The 18407-nt window shown below is 42.7% G+C and overlaps 1 protein-coding gene across 1 annotated transcript in view; it reads right to left on the reverse strand.

The window, feature by feature from the left end:
* FRAS1 (Fraser extracellular matrix complex subunit 1) overlaps positions 1 to 18407 on the reverse strand; it is a 508077-nt gene that overhangs the window by 170951 nt on the left and 318719 nt on the right. Inside the window, exons 26-29 of the mRNA XM_056111320.1 lie at positions 17807 to 17947; positions 14469 to 14739; positions 9054 to 9138; positions 4853 to 5179 (exon numbers count right to left, since the gene is read on the reverse strand). Coding sequence (XP_055967295.1) covers positions 4853 to 5179; positions 9054 to 9138; positions 14469 to 14739; positions 17807 to 17947 — 824 coding nt within the window. The remainder of the gene's footprint in view (positions 1 to 4852; positions 5180 to 9053; positions 9139 to 14468; positions 14740 to 17806; positions 17948 to 18407) is intronic.

The following is an 18407-nucleotide window of genomic DNA, read 5'->3' on the forward strand; positions in this document are numbered from 1 at the left end:
CAGAGAGTAATTGTACAGACATCACAGAATTAGTGAAGATCCAATGTTTTCATTTTTTTTCCAATCGAAGCATTAGTGCTAAATAAAGATTTAAATTAAAAAAAAAACTACCCAGTGTAGAATTTTCTTTAGAAAAACTAAAATTATGAAGACTTTCATTTTAACCCTCTTGGCTAAGATTTGCAATTAGATAAAAGGAAGAGAACTTGTCATTTCTCAAATGAAGTATAATGTCTATTCATAAATACTACTTTGTTGCAGTGTCAAATTTCTTATTAAGCTATCGAATGGAACTGAGGGCTGGTCACTGCCTTTGCCATGCCAGTTCCTTGGTTTAGTAGCCATTAGGTCACTGATGAGACATGAAAGACCGACACTCGAAGGAATGCAGTGTAATAACAGCATCACTACAGAGATGAAGTGAGGGAGAGGGGCGGCGGGGGGAGGGCCAAACACCATAAACACCGACATAATTCCTGAGTTCGAAGCCCTGCAAGGCTCTCAAGTTCTATGCTGAGACTTTATTCATAACCAAAAAGGGATAAAAAGCTATGAGTTTTTCTTTGTTTTTCTAGGGTAGCCATAGCAGCTAACCCCCTAGAAATACCCTTCAACTGTGGGCCACACCATGTGAAATAATTGTGCAACAAACTGCTCTGAAGCCTACACTTGGAGATGAAAGATGCTAGGAAAGGCGGCTGCTCGGCTGCAAGGAACCCCTGCGACAACCTTTGGAAAGACCCCAAGTGGGAAGAAAAGAAAAGTTTTTGTGTCTAGACTTCATCTCTTCAGAACTAAATCTCATCTCCCAGGGCGGTTGTTTGCAGAGTGATAATTAGGATTAGCTACAAGCTGGCTCTGTGCCGACTCATCTCATAAGTAAGTCTTCACTTACTCCCATCTATCTTTTTGCCACCATCACTGACTTCAGGAGCTGGAAATAATGACACAAGAGTGAAGAAACCAGCCAGCAGATAGTTTTAGGTTCAGCTGTTTTACGTCACCACCCCCCACACCAAGGATCCATCACAAATTTTGACTGATCACTGGTAGGAAAGTGACAAGTGATTTCTAAATTGTCCTCAGCAAATTGGTCTCTCTTACTAATCATTAATGACACTTAATTATGTACTGATATTTAGAGTACCATGTTAAAAAACATTCTGTCTCCCAATCTACCACCAAGAAAAAGGGTCATTCTTGCTGTACTGGAGAAAAGATCTTCTGGTGAACTAGCATCAGATAGTATATGATGTTACTGAGAATATAGAGATGTAACAGTTGTTATGGAGCTTGTCTTGAATGTGGCCAAGCCAGATTCAATCCCTGGTGTTGTCAGGAATTAACCCTGAGCCCCGAACCAGGAGGAAGCCCTAAGCACTGTCTGGTATGGCCCCCAAACCAAGAAACCAAAGATGAAATAGCCAAAAGAAGTTTTTCAATAAGTCTCTTGGTTAGGTTAGGTTAGCCCAGTATTGTCCCAAAATGTGATAGCCATTACATCAGAAATCTCTAAGAACATCTGATATGGTACATGTTTAAAATTATATAAAACGGTCATGCTATATCTATCTATCTATCTATCTATCTAATGTATAATATGTAAATTGTACTGTTGGGAGAAAAAGTATAGGATACAATGATCCTAAGAGTTAAAAAATATTCATTAGGATAAGGCCCCAATAAATATTTTAATTGATTCAAAGAAAAATGTTAGGGAAGTAAGTAGGTAGATAAGTTGGAATTATGGTGGGTAAGACAAAAACATGAGGTCAGCATAGAAATGACTCCAGCTGACAGCACTGCTTTTCTGGGCTACAATCCTCAGGCTATCGCTGGAAATGTCCAGTCCACAGGCCATTAAAGGTTCAAGAAATCATGTGGCATAGACCTGGTACATGATGGGACAAACATGGAAACTTCTTGTTCGCTGTCTACAGCCCATCTGCCTAGACTGTAAGGATTATGAATGATGCCAGATATCTATCTAAATGGCTCTTGGCAGAAGAAAGGTTTCCTACTCCTACCCTATGGTTTGTATGTAGCAAAAGAGAGAGCTCTCTCACCATGATTCAGTTGGGCTAGCACAATGGCTAAACTTTCCCATCCTTTTCAACTCTGTATAATAACCTGACTATGAGTGTCACATGGTTTTAGGACAGGAACCAGGGTGCATTTGATTTTTTTATGATCATTCTAAGAGAGGATATAAGAAGTATCAGTAAACTGATGCATTTTTAAGGGAGAAAGTCAACATAAAGTTTCCCATTCTGAAGAGAACCTGGGAATAGTTCTCTTAGAGCAAGGGTTTTCCTGAACAAAATATATAACTACTCTTGAGATTGGGAACTACCTTTTATTAAACTTTGGTAACAAAGTTTATTCTTAAGTAGCTCCACAATAAAAGTACATAATACATGTGTGAACTTGATCACTTGATCACTTGACTTCCCGTTAATCATCGATTTACTCGAGTGGGCGCCAGTAACGTCTCCATTTGTCCTTGTCGCGTGCTAATGTAGCCCAATGACGTCTGTTCACTCTAGGAACACAAAGAGCCTCAAACCGATCGTTCATGATCTTGATGAAGAAGTTTGACCATCTGGTAGGTGGGCGGCCACGCGGTCTTTTGACATCCCGTGGAATCCAGTAGGTAACAGCTCTAGTCCAGCGGTTGTCTTTAAATCTCATTATGTGACCAGCCCATCTGATTTTTGACACCTTGGCAAATGAGACAGCGTCTCTGATTCTTGATCATCGACGGAGGTCGGAACTCCGGATTCTTTCTCTCATTTGAGTGAAACGTGATATTCCAAGCATAGCTCTTTCAATTCCTCTGTGGGAGACCGGAATAGCGTTCTCATCCTGTTTGCATAGGGCCCAGGTCTCTGAGGCGTATGTTGATGCAGGAAGAACAGTGGAATCAAAGAGATGTGCCCGGAGCCGGAGGTTCTTCGTCCTCTTAACTATTTCTTTGACGCTCTTGAAGGCGTTCCAAGCTGCTCTCTTCCTCCTGCGCAGCTCGGGTGCCAGGTCATTTGTCATGTTGACTTCTCGACCTAGGTACACATAGCTGTTGCATTCGGAGATGGTCGTTCCGTTGAGAGCGAATGGGGCGTCAGGAACGAGGTTGTTTCTCATAAACATTGTCTTCATAAGATTCAGCTGTAGTCCAACCTTTTCACACTCACGGTTGAAGTCGGCCAGCATTTGTGCCACTTGGCTGATGTTTGGTGTTATTAAAACAATGTCATCAGCAAAGCGGAGGTGGTGTAGTTGCCGACCATCTATCTTCACTCCCATTCCTTCCCATTCCAGTCATCGGATGATGTTCTCGAGGGTGGCACTGAAGAGTTTCGGTGAAATGGTATCACCCTGCCGAACCCCTCTCTTGACATCAATGATTACTTCTTTGTAGAATGGTGAGATCCTGGTAGTGAATCCGTAATACAGCTCATGGAGGATCTTGATGTATTGAGCTTGAATGCCCTGATTGGCTAGGGCTTCAATGACCACTTCCGTTTCAACAAAATCAAAGGCCTTCTTTAAATCAATGAACATTAGACAGAGCGGCATCTTGAACTCCCGAGAAACCTCAATGAGCTTGGTTATTGTGTGGATGTGGTCAATGGTGCTGAATCCTTTGCAGAACCCGGCTTGCTTGCATGGTTGTCCTTCATCTAGTGTTCTGCCAATCCTATTTAGGATGACTCGAGGGAACAACTTGTAGATGACAGACAATAGGCAGATAGGGTGATAGTTGCCAATGTCACGGATGTCTCCCTTTTTGTACAGTAGTACAGTCCTGCTGGTTTTCAGACACTACCTCCACTATCCAGCCGCCGCCACACTCCAGGATGCTTTCCGGACCCGCGTGGCCACTCTGGCCGAGACTCACGCACGACTGAAGCCCCACAGAACAAGATAAGCGGAACTCTCTGAGACCTTGGACTCCAGGCTCAACGGACCCAGGGACAGAGATTCTCTGCTTGCTCCCACCAACCACAGGTGACAAAGGGATTCTAATCAGGAGCCCCACCCTACCCTGCCCTGTCTGCTTCCACCAACCACCAGGGACCCAGGGATTGGATTGCACACAGAAGACCCACCCTACCCCTACCGGGAGCAGATAAATACCTCACTGGCAGACCTCCACTACCGACACTACCTCCACTACCCAGCTGCCGCCACACTCTAGGATGCTTTGGGACCTGTGCGGCCGCTTTAGACACTAAATACCTATCTTCCAGAATTTCCCTACTATATTTGATAGGGTTCAAATATGGTAACACCTACGAGGGCGATTAGAGGTCGCCCCAAAAGCCTCTATCCCTCTCGGAAAGCCTGGCAAGCTACCGAGAGTATTCTGCCCGCACGGCAGAGCCTTGCAAGCTATCCGTTGTGTATTTGATATGCCTAAACCAGTACCTTTACTTTACTTTACTTTAAACCAGTACTTATATGTGTGAACAAACAGCTATATATATTTATGAGTATTTCAGAATAATATCAACAGAACTCTGCACCTAGGTGAAAGGAAACTGTTGTTTAAGAATGACACCTCCCAGGTCAGACAGGAGAGTGGATAAGGCACTTGCCTTACCTCAGTACCCAGCCCCAATTCAATCCCCAGCACCCCAGATACCTGAGCCCTACCAGAAGCCACTCCTGAGTGCAGAGCCAGTAGTAAGCCCTGAGCACAGGCCCTTGTAGCCCCACCATCCCACCACCCACAAAAAAAAAAAAAAAAGGAAAGGAAAGAAAAAAGAAAAAAAAAGAAAAAGAAAAAAGAAAAGAATAAAAAGAAAAAAAAGAAAGAAAAGATAAAAGAAAAGAAAAGAAAAACACCTACCTTGGGAACAATCTTCACGTGAAAGAGAATATTCTGGAAGGAGTGTCCATCGTTGGCCTGCAGCACTGCCACGTCAGAAGTGCCGTGTGAGCCCCCATGAGCGTAGTGGACAAGGCCCCTGGACAATTCGTCCAGCCGGAACTGATAGAGTGGAGCCGGGGGCGACTGCAGCGTGTGCAGCAACTGGCCGTGAAGCGGAGGGTCCAGCACCTCGACAACCACATCCTGGGGGTTGTCGTCATCCCGGATGTCGAGCAGCTGGTTGGTGATGGTCCCCTTCTCTCCTCTGCTGATACGCAGAGCCTCGTTTCTCAGCACATAGGGGGCCTGAGGAGTTAAGAAAAAGAGAGGTAAAGAGAACACGGAGAAGGAAGAAACAGCCACCGAGTGGACGAGCAGCCAGCCTTCTGCGGCTGGGTTGATGTTTTGATGCTCCTGCACCTCCACCCCGCCCCTCAGTGCTAGCTCATTCCACAAAGGCAAAGCTTTTGCCAGAGGTGCCATCCATCCGTCCTACTAATCACTGAAAGAGAAGTTCATTTCCACCTCTGCTTCTGGAGGGTCCTCAAGCTTCTTCAAGAACAGAGAATTCTGGGGGCTGGAGCAACAGCACGGTGGGGAGAGCATTTGCCTTGCATGTGGCTGACCTGGGTTTGATTCCCGGCATCCCATATGGTCCCCCGAGCACCACTAGGAGTAACTGCTGAGTACAGAGTTAGGAGTAACCCCTGAGCACTGCCGGGAGTGACTCAAAAAGGGAAAAAAAAAACAGAGAATTCACCAGAAGTAAAATGAGGAGAGCTGCTTGCTTCTATCTCTCTAACGTCTCTGCTCTCTTCAGTTGCACCAGAGGCTCTCAAATAAGTTTGAGAATAAAATCCAAATAAAACTGCCCCCTTCTCAAGAAAAAAAAAATATTCCTCAGTAACACCCCGGAAATCAACCTTTTTTTTTTAAGTAAAACAACAGAAAGCATGCCCAGTTGCACCTGAGGCTTCAACACCTCCCCCCCATCATTCCAGAGCACCTCCTGGTGTCCTCCCCTCCCCTCCCCACTCCCTGGAGGTATCTCCCTCTGCTTTGTAACTGAGACCAGGTCAAGGTCGGAAACCCTTCAGTTGTGTGACTCCAGGAGAGCCTAATCAGAGCTGAGGCGATTGTGGGCTGAGCAGAATGGGCTCTGCGTCAGGAAGGTGTCTGTACTGAGTTCCTGCTCTTTCAGGTCTCCGACTAAGTTCCTCCAGCTGTGTCTCCTACAGCCTGAAGAAGCGCATCTCAGCTCGGCCTGAGCAGACTGTGGGGCCCAGTGAGTACAGCAACCATCTGGTTATCTCCTGTGGGACCATCAGAAAAGCAAACCAACACTCTCCTGAGGAGCACTGGCTTTCCTCACCAATGTGAGCAACAGATAAAATGCCCCTTCATAAAGATAAAAGTTACTGAACCACAACAGGGAAAAAATATTCACGTAAACAAACAAACACACAAATCCCCTGAGTCCAGAAGCCAAAGAAAACGTTCTCCTGGTTATTTTATATCATCTGAAGTTGAACCATCTTGGACTTCTCAGCACACTGCCTTCTTTAATCCAAACGGCTTTCTTTATAAATTACCCAAGTACCCTCCTGGCCTCCTGGAAATTTCAGTACCTATTAAAGTAATGTCTAACTAATGCATTATTATAATAATCACAGAGCGAAAATCCAGATAACAGCTGGTCCTCAAAATTCCCAAGTGAGAGTTCAAAAGCTATGATTCTCTACATGGGAATAAGTGACCCCTCAGATTTCAAAAGCGAATGTCAGAGGTGATGTCAAGATCTGTAAATGGAAATGATCAAATTAACTCGCATGAGGAAATCTTCAGGGAGGCACAGATTCATGGCAAAATATCACAGAAAGGTAAGGGAAGAAAATGCTAAGAAAATGTATTTCTAAGATTCCACCTTTGGGGGCTACAGGAATTCAGGAGTGTTGGGGACTAGAGGACTCTCCCTGTGACACTTGGCCAATTAATCCTGACACTTCCATGCCCAGACCTTGCCATGCTCAGGGCGTCCAGGGCTGTGGAGTGTGGGGAATCAAGCCAGGATCCCAGTGCATCTCCCTAACTCCAACTGCAACTTTCTGAAAGTTAAAATGGGAACAACTTCTCATATAATGAAGATAATAGAAAAATAGAAATCACTATCTACTCACTTGATTTGGGTAAAGTTTTATTAGGGAAACCCTGGGAACTAACCCTCTCTGGTTAGGAAGTCAACCATCAACATCTACCTGTCTTTTTTAACTCACCTAATCAAAGTAACCATGTTAACCCAAACCAAAACGAGCAATACACAACTTGTGAGCTTAAGCAGCAAGAAGCATCTAAGACAGTATATCCTGAGACCTGATTTGCTCAAATTTACAGATAAGACAATATCTTAGCTTCAATTGAGAAAGGAATTCCTAGGGTTGGAGCAATCGCACAGCAGGTAGGGCGTGTGTCTTGTAGGCAGCCAGTCCGAGTTTGATCCCAGGCACCCCGTATGGTTTTCTGAGTCCCACTAGGAGTGATGCCTGAGCGTGGGGAGCAAGAAAAAGCCTTGACAGTTGGGATAGAGAAAGGGAGCACTATGACAAAGATAGTTGGAAATGATTGCTCTGGATAAGAACTGCATGCTGGAAGTGGGTGAGGGAGCAAGCATGATAACTAATCAGTATCTGTACTGTAGACCATAATGCCCAAAAGTGAGAGAGAGAGACAGAGACAGACAAACAGACAGACACATATGCAGAGAGAGAGAGAGAGAGAGACAGAGAGAGACAGAGAGAGAAGGAATGTGCCTGTCATAGAGACAGACTGGTGGCAGGGGAAGGGGGAGGGTGGTGGGAAGGAAACTGGGGACATTGGTGGTGGGAAATGTGCACTGGTGGAGGGATGGACGTTGGAACACTGCATGACTAAAATCTGATCATGAACAGCTTTGTAACTCTATCTCATGGTGATTCAATAAAAAGAAAAAGAGAAAAGAAATGAAATGAAAAGAAAAAAAAGAATAAGCTCTGAGCACTGCTGTGTGTGGCCCCAAAAAGGGAAAGAAAGAAATTCCTACTTTCTGTCCAACCCTGGGATCAAATTAGCTTGGGATGAATTTCTCATCATCCCTGGATTTCAGTCACCCGAGGTGAGACTGCAAAAGAGGTACATGGGTGGGGAGCAGTGTGGAGAGTGATTTGCTTCAAGTCTATGTTATCTGGGATCTTGCTCTGCTCATTGGGGGCAAAAAAAAAATATGAACATATCTGTGTAAAAAAAAAAACACTGATCTTGTTTCTCAGAATAGAATTTACACACTGGCAAGTTGGATATTTAGGTTGTCTAAATAGGACATTTGATCCTGCGGCTGCCTGTGTTTCCCTATCTGTTCTCAAGAGAACATAGCCCTTTCCCTTCCCTCTCTGCGCATTTTAGCTGCTCACTCCCTCAAGCTCAGCCAGTCAGCACAGTGACCACAATATGTATTCTGGACACATCAGTTCAAGTCGACAGCTGAATGATAAGCGCAGAAGAACCATCACATTTAGTTTTATAGCATCTACCAGGATTTCCTCTGACCCACGTTTGACGGATGACCATGCAGGCACCCCATTTAAGTTCATCGTTAACAAGGTGCTGTAACTACTGCAAACTGAGTTTGACATCGTCTGGCTACATGATAGGTAAAATAACCCTGGAGAAACATTTAAGTAAACTCAGCCAAGAATAAGACAAGTCTTAACTGGAACAACTTCCAATTGTTCTGAGAAGCCAGTATTGGATTCAATACTGTCAAGTCAGGCACCATAATACAATGGTTAACAGCACAGATGCTGACTGCACACAAACCTCACCTCACTTAGCTACATCACCATAAACCACTGACTAAAACTTGCGGTGACTTAGTTTCCTCTTCTGAAAAATTTGGGATAATAATGTCACATGAGGTCATTGTGAGGACTGAATAAGAAATGCTAACTAATACTTACTATAGACATGTAAGTTCTTGTTTGGTTGTAAGGTTATTTATTGTTCACAAGTGCCAAACACTGGTCTAGCGGCATGTGAAGCAAATAAAACAATATTAATTTAGCTCATCATTTTTACTAAGAGTCCAAGAAACCTCAGATTACACTTGAGACTTAGCATGAAATTATTAATCATGCAAAAGTTTCCTTACCTGTGTTGAAAATGCTTGTATGTTGATCAGCTTCGGCTCAGAGAAGAACTGCTGGTCACTGATTTTCAGCGAGAAGTAACCTTTCCTAAAAGACATGCCCCAGAACGGAAAAGGAAAATACAATCATGTTGTTAGTCATGAGAAAGACAAAGATTTAGAAGTATTTTCAGCAGGGGTGGGGTCTGGGATTTGGTTCAGTGGCTAAAATATCTGCCTGGGAATCACGAGGCTGCAAGCTCACCCCCTGGTGCCCAAGACATATGCAAGCACGATGCAGGAACCACTTCTGCCTGTCGTCTCTGATGCTGCTCTGCAGGGTGAATTCTCACTTCAGGGGGACTGACGAGCACCCAAACTAAAATAAGCAACGCCAGACCAGGAAGTGTGGCCCTTCAGCCAGTAGATATACAAATACACCAGCTACAGGAATGCAACCCTCAGAGAGCACTGAGGCTGAGTGTGAGGAACGTGAGATGCTGGGCAACCCCAGGTGAGCTACGCAACTCCACCGCACAAGCATCACAGCCAAGGGTGGCTGGAGTCATGGTCATCACAGCAGCAGCTCAACAGAGGGGACATGAGGGGAGCAGAGAAACGAAGTCCTTACATTTCCAGGTCACAGGCAAGTAAGAATTTGCATCAAACCACCACAGGAATATAACATTCATACTGCAAATTAAAGAAAGATGTCTGGGGAATGGGCTCATTGGTATGGCACTGGGTGAGACCCTGGGTTGGATCCCTGACACAGGAAAAACAAATGACCAGATAAAGATGAACATGAGGAGATGCAAATAAAACTACTATGAATTTAAATAAAACTACTATGAATTTTTAGATCTCACGATTACATAAAAATAATGTGAGATGAATGTTTTTTTTGCTTTTTGGGTCACACCCAGCCGATGTTCAGGGGTTACTCCTGGCTCTGCACTCGGGAATCACTCCTGGCGGTGCTTGGAGGACCGTATGGGATGTTGGGAATCAAACCCGGGTCGGACGCATGCAAGGCAAATGCCCTACTACTGCTATTGCTATTGCTCCAGCCCCTCAAATTTTTTTTTTTACCAAAGTATTTTTTGATAATTTTCTTAGCCATTTAGTTGTAACAAGTGATATAAAACACATTACTGTGTGCTGGCTAAGGGGGCAGGTTTGGGGGTGTTTGGGGGGATGGTGGAGGGAAGGTCACACTGGAGGTGGGATTGGGATCAGAATACTGAATGCCTGAGACAACTGTATTATGAACAACTTTGTGAACCATGGTGTTTAAATAAAGGGAAGAAAAGAATGTGAACATGCTGCTTCCTATTTTTTAAGTAAATATTTTAAAAATAAATATTGATTTGAAAAGATAGTGGCATTTTACATGCTCTGTTGGTGCACAGTTGACCCGGGTTCAATTCCTGGCACCCCAGATGGTCTTCAAAGCCCCACCAAAGTGATTCCTGAGTACAGAGCTAGGAGTGAGGCCTGAGCACCACTGTGTGTGGCCCCAAACCAAAGAAAAATCTAAGTGAAATATACAATGAGTTAAATATTAGCAGTCAGGGCAAGTTAGTAATACAGGATAATGGTCAAACAGGAGAACGGAACTTTCATGGTATCTGAATTTTTCGCAATGACTTCTGTCTCCTACAGACCCTCTTCTTAACCTCTGCCTAATTCATGAGTATGAACTCTCAATAGCAATGTCTGAAATCATATTTGAATGAGATGACTGCACATATTCCTCCCCCAGCACATGTGTATGCAATGCGGGGCTAGAGAATGAAGACTGACAATTAGCTTGAATTAGAATTAGCTTGAAAGTCCCATTGGGCTATAGGGAACCATGGCCTATCATGACTACAAGAACATGGACCCAGGCTTGTGAATGATGAACAAAGAGGCACTGAGACAGGAGGAAGACTTGAACCCTGTTTCCTGCTTCTGATTCTGGACTTGTTCTAAACTGACTCTTCCTTGCTGCCTTCAAGATCTAAGCCATGCCTAGAATGTTATCCATAATGAGCCTTACTAGTTTTCTTAATCTAGTTCAAATCGATTTCCATTACTTGCAACCAAAGGGCTTAATTAGGAGAACAAAATAAGGCTCTTTGCTGTGGTTCTTATTTTCAGTGAAAGAATGTTCCAACAGCTGCAGGCCTCATGGAAGGGAAGATGGGAGTTATCTGCCTTCAAAGACCAACCAAGTGCAGAAGTCATTGCCGAATGGTCAGCTGTGGCATTAACACACTCTGGCAGTTTAAACATTTTTGTCAACTATAGAAACCATTGTTTTTCAAGTTTTTTTTAAAACAGGTTTCCTTGTTTGTTTGTGCATTTATTTTTTAGGCAACACTTGGTGATGCTTAGGGGTAACTCCTGTTTTGGCACTCAGGAATTAGTCATGGCAGTGCTCTGGGGACCATATGGGATGCTGGAGATTAACCCTGGGTCAGCTGTGGCCGTGTGCAAGGTAAGTACCCTACCTGACGTATTCTCTCTCCAGCCCCCATCTCAGCTATTCAGGGAACTATACATACACTGTAAGAACGTGGATGGAGCTCAAACGCATTATGTAAAACCCTGGAACAAAGATTTCATTCACATGACATTTCAGAAAGGATAAGACTATTAGGGTAGAAAACAGACTAGTACTTTACAGGGATCTGGGAGGAAGGGAGTGGCTACAAAAGGGAGTTTTTTGGACAAAAGAACTATTTTACATCTTGTTTCTGGTTGTGGCTTGAGACGGAGTCTATTATTTGTTAACACTCATGGTCACACACTAATAGTGTTAACAACTATGTAGTCTCCATTTAAAAACATAATAATTTATTGAATGCAAACCATACCATTACATATATATTTTTTTTCCTCATCTTCTTTCCTCCACTCCATCATCATGCTTTCTGCTTCATTTATTTTATTTGTACGGAGGGCTCCTAAGCAGTGCTCCGGGGCCCAAGGGCCACTCCTCACAATAGAACATGGTAGTGCTTGGCCAAGTGATGTGAAGCAGCTCAGGCCCTGTGGTGCTCAGGTGCCACCAGGCCTACAGCTAATAGAGCTCAGGGACCACTTGGTACCAGGAATCAAAGTCGAAGCCGTGGACACTCAAGGCCTGTCCTCCAGTCCCTGAGTCCTTCTGCCCCACTGCCATCCTGCCGCTCTCTCCCATGTCTAGACTCTGAGGGAATGCAATTAATGAAAGCACAAAGAAGGGTGTCACCCCCAGCCTACTGGGAAAATTGCCTGATGATTGCATCAAGGTTCCAGTGACCATATTTAGCATTTCAGTGAGGTTAGTTGAGCACAGTCACTAAGGACTATATTTAGAGACTGTCCTATCAATTACAGGAGTTTTCCCCTCCCAACAGAATCTCAGAGAGTACAGCTAGGTGAGGTGTTTGCCTTGTTCGAGGCTGACCTGGGCTTGATCCAGGGCACTACATAGGATCCCAGAGCACTGCCAGGAGTGATCCCTAAGCATAGAGACAGGAATAAGCCTTAAGAATAGCTGGATATGGTCCTCAACACAATAAAGACTGGTAACACACACATACACACACACACACAAAAAAAAAACCTTAAAGGAATCTAATCGAAAAGAAGCATGGCTAGTGTTTTCATGGGGAAAACAAAATACAAACCTATGTGGTAGGCTGTTTCTTTGTTTTTGGGTCATCAGAACCTGTATGTATAATGTATGTGAGATACATACATACATACATGCAAAACATACTATATATACTTATATACACACCATATGTATTTATATATACTATATATTTATATATATAAAATGTCCTCTTTTTCATGAGTTCCTGCTAACCTTATTTTACTATTCTTCTCATTCTTTCTTTTGATGTGTTTTTTAAATAAAGAAAATCCACCATTGCAGTGGGTACCAAATATATATATATATATATATGGAATACTCAAAGAATTGCCCCCCAAATGGTGTCATCCTTTGTTCTGTTTCAGGGTTCAAAGCTATTCAATGATGAAACATTCATTCAAAGATGAAAGAGGCTAAAGAGCTAAAAAGGTTGACTTTGGTCGTCTATGGTATTCATACATTACACAGTAAATTCCATGACAAATAACCATTGGCCTTGCATGATACCTGTGCATGATATCTGTGTGTCATACAAACATATGAGAACAACAAAACGAAAGCATGGAGTGGAGCAAACATTTGAAGAGTGGCATCAAACACCAGCAATTTAAGCTTCATTTCCGCAGAAATAACTTCTCAATGCAGAGATTCTTTGGCCCCTCGAGAATGAAAGCACACGACCAACCATGCCCCAGTATGATGGAGGAGGCAGAAACTGTAAGGAACAGACGAAGGGCTGTGGAATCACAGAGCTGCGCGTGGGAGTCCCAGCTCCACACTCACAGACCATACACGACATTACTTATCCTCTCAAGGCACAGCCTGCCTGGAGATGAGGAATAAACTGCATATGATTTACATAAAATGATTAGTAGAACGCCCAGCTCAGAGCTAGCCATTAGTAAATGTTGCTTGTTCTCATTTCTATAAATGCTTCTTTGAGGTTACTGGTATCACCAGTGCTGACCTGCAACTTTTCTTTCCACCTGTTGCTTAGTCCAAACCTTAAAAAACAAACAAACAAACAAACAAACAAACAACAACAACAAAAAACCCTCAAATCGAATGGGAGCAGTAAAAGTGATTCTCTGTATCATTACCACTATTCCCTGAGTTTTGATTCCTGTTTTTCATAGAGTCTCCCATGAATTATCTGCACCAATGAAGCAGAGCAGTGAGGAGAGTCCGAGGAGCTAATCTGGATTTTCTCTAGAATTAGTAGAAATTCTCTGCCAAATATATGGCATTTTTTGCTTGGGTTGGTGTGAACAATCACACCAGCAACCTGTGTTCCTGAAGCACAGGTCAGCTGGAGTGGGGAAGACTCCCAGAAGTGGGCTAAACACAGGGAAAAGCCGGAAAAGGCTCGCAGATTAGCGAGATTTAAAGGCATCAAGTGGATAATAAATAGACACTTGGCACGACTCTTCTCTGTCTTCTAACTCTGGGATTCTAGGAACCAGACAAAGGCTTGAAAATCACGTGCTTAGTTCTCCTGGTACTCCACCACATTCCCCAATGTTGAAGAAACAGCCATCGCATCTCTTGTTTCTAATAAACCCCCAAATTTAGTAACTGTTCTATGAGCCATCACAGCAGAGAACTGCCCATAATAATGATTAAAAATGATTAATAAAAAGTCCCCTCATAGTGCTCTCTGAGCAGTTACAGTGAAATAACGGTAGGCAGCTGAAGCATTTGTCCTTTGTGAAGTATCGGGAAAGGAAGGGGTGGCTTCTGGAGAGAGAGACGGGGCAGGCCACGCCCTGCTGGGCCAGAGGAAAGGGGAGCACGGGGCATGGAGTCACCTGGGCTTCTCTTTGCTGTGCACAAAACGCACTTTGTTCTCATGCACATCTTTCCAGCTAAAGTGCTTGGCCTTGTCGAGCTGAACCTCTTTTCCGTTCCTCGAAAGCACCAGCTGACCGTTGGTGGGAGTGCTCACAACGTGGAACAGGAGGTCTTCGACGCTGCCATCCTGGTCTTGGACATTCAGGAGCGAGAAATCAAGTGGCTTCATTGAACCAATGGCAAGGGTGAGGGAGCCATTTACATGAAGACTCGGGGTGTGTATTTGGCCTAAAAAATGTATTAATTCAGAGGTCAGCTTGGCACATTCACTAATTACATCTTTATTAAAAAAACATAGATAAGTAATATTCAGAGGCACAGAGATGAAAGAACATGGGTTTCCATATTCCATCATTCAAACGTTTCCATAACACACATGAAGTTATAGGATCGCATGTTTAACTAGAACCCTCCCCATTTGAAATGACCAGAGCAGACCTACTTGATCTTGAATTAGGCAATGTTTTCCTATAAAAGCAAAGTCACAAAATAAAAATAGAGAAATTGGATATCATTAAAATAAAAGTAGTTTTGGGTCTTAATGGATAGCAGCAAAAAAAAAATTGTGAAGACAACTCACAGAATGGCATAAAACACTTGTATATCATTTCTCAGAAAAGAGACTTGTAGTGAAAGCATATAAAGAACTCTTACAGCTCAAGGGAAGACAACCCAATTTAAAAACAGGTGAATAATCTGAATAGGCATTTGGAAGACAAATAAAAGGTCAATAAGCACATAGAAAGGTTTTGGACGTTATTAGTCTTCAGGAGAATGTGAATTGAAACCTCATTGTGATTCTATTCCACAAGATCTAAGAAGGACAATAAAAGAGTTCTTTTGACATGTGGATAAACCGAAACCTTCATCTATTGCTGGTGGAAATGTCAAATGGTGCAGCAGTTTAGGGAAACAGTCTGGCAGTACCTCAAACAAACATAAAGCTACTAGATGACCCAGCAAATCCCCTCCAAGGTATATATCTAAAAGAACTGCAAATATAGGTATTGTTTTGGATAGCATATTTTTGCATAAAAACTTCTACATAAATAATCATGGCAGTCTTTTTCACAATAGTCCTGAGTGCAGATACTCAAAAGACATTCATCCATTGATGGATGGATAAAAGAAATATGGTATATATCCACATAATACACTGTTATTCAAACAAACAAAAAAAACCCAATGATGTAGCAGCACATTCCCATATTCATCAAGTGGATGAATCCAGGAACAGCTACATGAAAGAAGCCAGTCATAAAGACCATATATTGCATGACTGCATGAAACGTTTAAGGTCGGTAAATCTGTATAGACAAAGAGTAGATCAGTGCTTGCAAAAAGGAAACCACAGGAAAAGGTTGCTGATAATTATTAGATTTCTTTTTTAGGGTGATTAAATATCCTGAATTATGGCACGGTAATGGTTGTCTATGTGAATATTGTAAGTCACTGAATTGTACATTTTAATGGGTGAATTCCACTATACATAAAACATATCTCAATAGTTAGATAAAGAATGGGGGTCTTCAGAAACAATGCTTCTTGTTCCCCATCACCAAATTTCAACAGATAGGGGGTATGGAGAGATAGTACAGCTGGTAGGGCATTTTCATGTACATGACTAACCCAGGTTAGATCCCTGTATTCCCTTAAGCACCAACATGAGTATATTCCTGAGTGCAGAGCCAGGAATAACCCCTGAGCCATCACTGAATATGGCCCCCAAACCAAACCAAAACAAAAAAAGATGCTCTGGCTCAGAACCTCAGGTATTTTATATTTCCAGGTAACTCTAATAATCTTTCAAGTTTGAGAACCCTGGTCCTATCCCAATATATATGAAAAACAGACCTACTGAAAGCAAGAAGATGGGCTAATAGTATTTTCTAAAACAGTATCAATGACTCGATAATGCAGGAGGATGATTAGAGGTTTATATTCAGCATTCATCTGAAAGATATACATTTTATGTGAAAAATTATGTGGCAGCTTTCCACAGGAAGCATCTGATGGGTACATTAGGGTTTCCTGACCACAATACAGAATTCATCCTGTCTCCTGCTTGTTTCATCTGCATTCTAATTGGTCACGTTTCCTTTTACAACCAGGTGAGGCAGGACTGCTTGGCACTGCTAAATTTCAGGGCTCTTCTACTGTAAAATTATTCTAATGAAAGCAAATTCATTTTTGCAAGCTGTCTCACATTATACCCCAAGAGAAGGAATCTGACTGTCAAGTAATTGAGGTTCCAGAAGGATCTCCCCTGAAAATAGGCTAAAGATTCTTCCCTCATGGGAAATCTTAATATCTTTAGAAGTCAGAAATGCAGATTTTAAAAAAAGGATTGACAGCAGATGTTAAAATATGTCTCATGTAACCATGGAATGCTCAGATATAAATGACTCCCAAGTTTCATTCGTCCATATAATTTGTGGGGTTCAAAGATTCAATTTAAAACTGCATCCCTTTGCTATTTAAGGTGAAACATTATTAATATATTGGAAAACAATAGATTTATTCCTTTAACATGCTACTTTATTCTTTTTGGCAAATGATGTGGCCTGAAATCCATCCATTTCAAATATGTAAAGCTAACGGGGCAGATTCCTTATATTATTCATTATTTATTTATCACTTGTCTTGAGTGTATGTACAAAGGAAGCACCCCTATTAACTGGCATAATGTGTTTTTTAATTTTGTATAAATATAAACATATTTGTAAGTATAAATGTAATAAATAATATTTGTAAGGATAAATATAATTTTCTACCATGTGGCTATAGAATTCAGGATTATAAGAAATGTCATGTCAAGTTTCTCAACTATTTGTTGTGATTTACTGGGGAGAGGGTATTGTAACTTTGAAAGCTAAGATTGGTGCTTTATCTTTTTCAAAGATCTTAGATGTGGAGTTTTCTCAATGTTCTACTTGCAATAAGAGTTCTTTATTTTGGCGGTTAGAGCAATAGCAAAGCAGGTAAGGCTTTTGTTTTGCATGCAGCCGACGACCCAGGTTCGATTCCCAGAATCCCATATGGTCCCCTGAGCACTGCCAGGAGTAATTCCTGAGTGCATGAGCCAGGAGTAACCCCTGTGCATTGCCGGGTGTGACACCCCCAAAAAATTTTTTTAAAAAAAGTTCTTTATTTTATTATTTTAGCCTTACCAGGGGCTTTCTCAGATGGGAATCTTGAATTTATATGAAATGTACCTGCAAACTCAGCCTTTAGGTGCAGGGAAATTACAGGTGAATTCACCAACCCATGGAAGGAAAAAAAGAAAAGCACTTACCAGAGCAGGTTTCATTAGGCACGTGGGCAAAGAAACCGGGAAGGCAGCTGGCAATGCAGAGACCACGCTTCAGGAAGAATCCCTGGGCACAGACATAGCACCGGTCCCTGTGCTGACACTGCAAGCATCCCTGCGGACAGGCTGCCAAAGAGAGAACACACGAAATAAGGTCCATGAGAGACCCCGGCCCCCAGGAGGCCACCAGTGACAAAGTAAAGAATGAGACACCAGCCACATGGCTCCAATTGAGCAAGAGAGAATGCTAACAGCTTAAGATTGAGTCTCCAGGGCGCTGCTCTGCCCGTCAAAGGAAAGTACACTCTCACACTCTGCACTGTGATCAGAAAATGTGGCAAATGGGTTGTTTTAAAAAATTAACCTTGAGGGGCTAGAGCGATAGCACAGCAGGTAGGGCATTTGCCTTGCACGAAGCTGACCCGGGTTCAAATCCCAGCATCCCATATGGTCCCCTGAGCACCGCCAGGAGTGATTCCTGAGTGCAGAGCCAGGAGTAACCCCTGTGCATCGCCAGGTGTGACCCAAAAAGAAAAAAATTAAACCTATTGGAGTTGCTGAGATAGTACAACAGTAAGGGGTTTGC

The sequence above is a fragment of the Sorex fumeus genome, unplaced genomic scaffold, assembly GCF_029834395.1.
Source record: "Sorex fumeus unplaced genomic scaffold, SorFum_2.1 ptg000013l, whole genome shotgun sequence".
NCBI lineage: Eukaryota > Metazoa > Chordata > Mammalia > Eulipotyphla > Soricidae > Sorex > Sorex fumeus.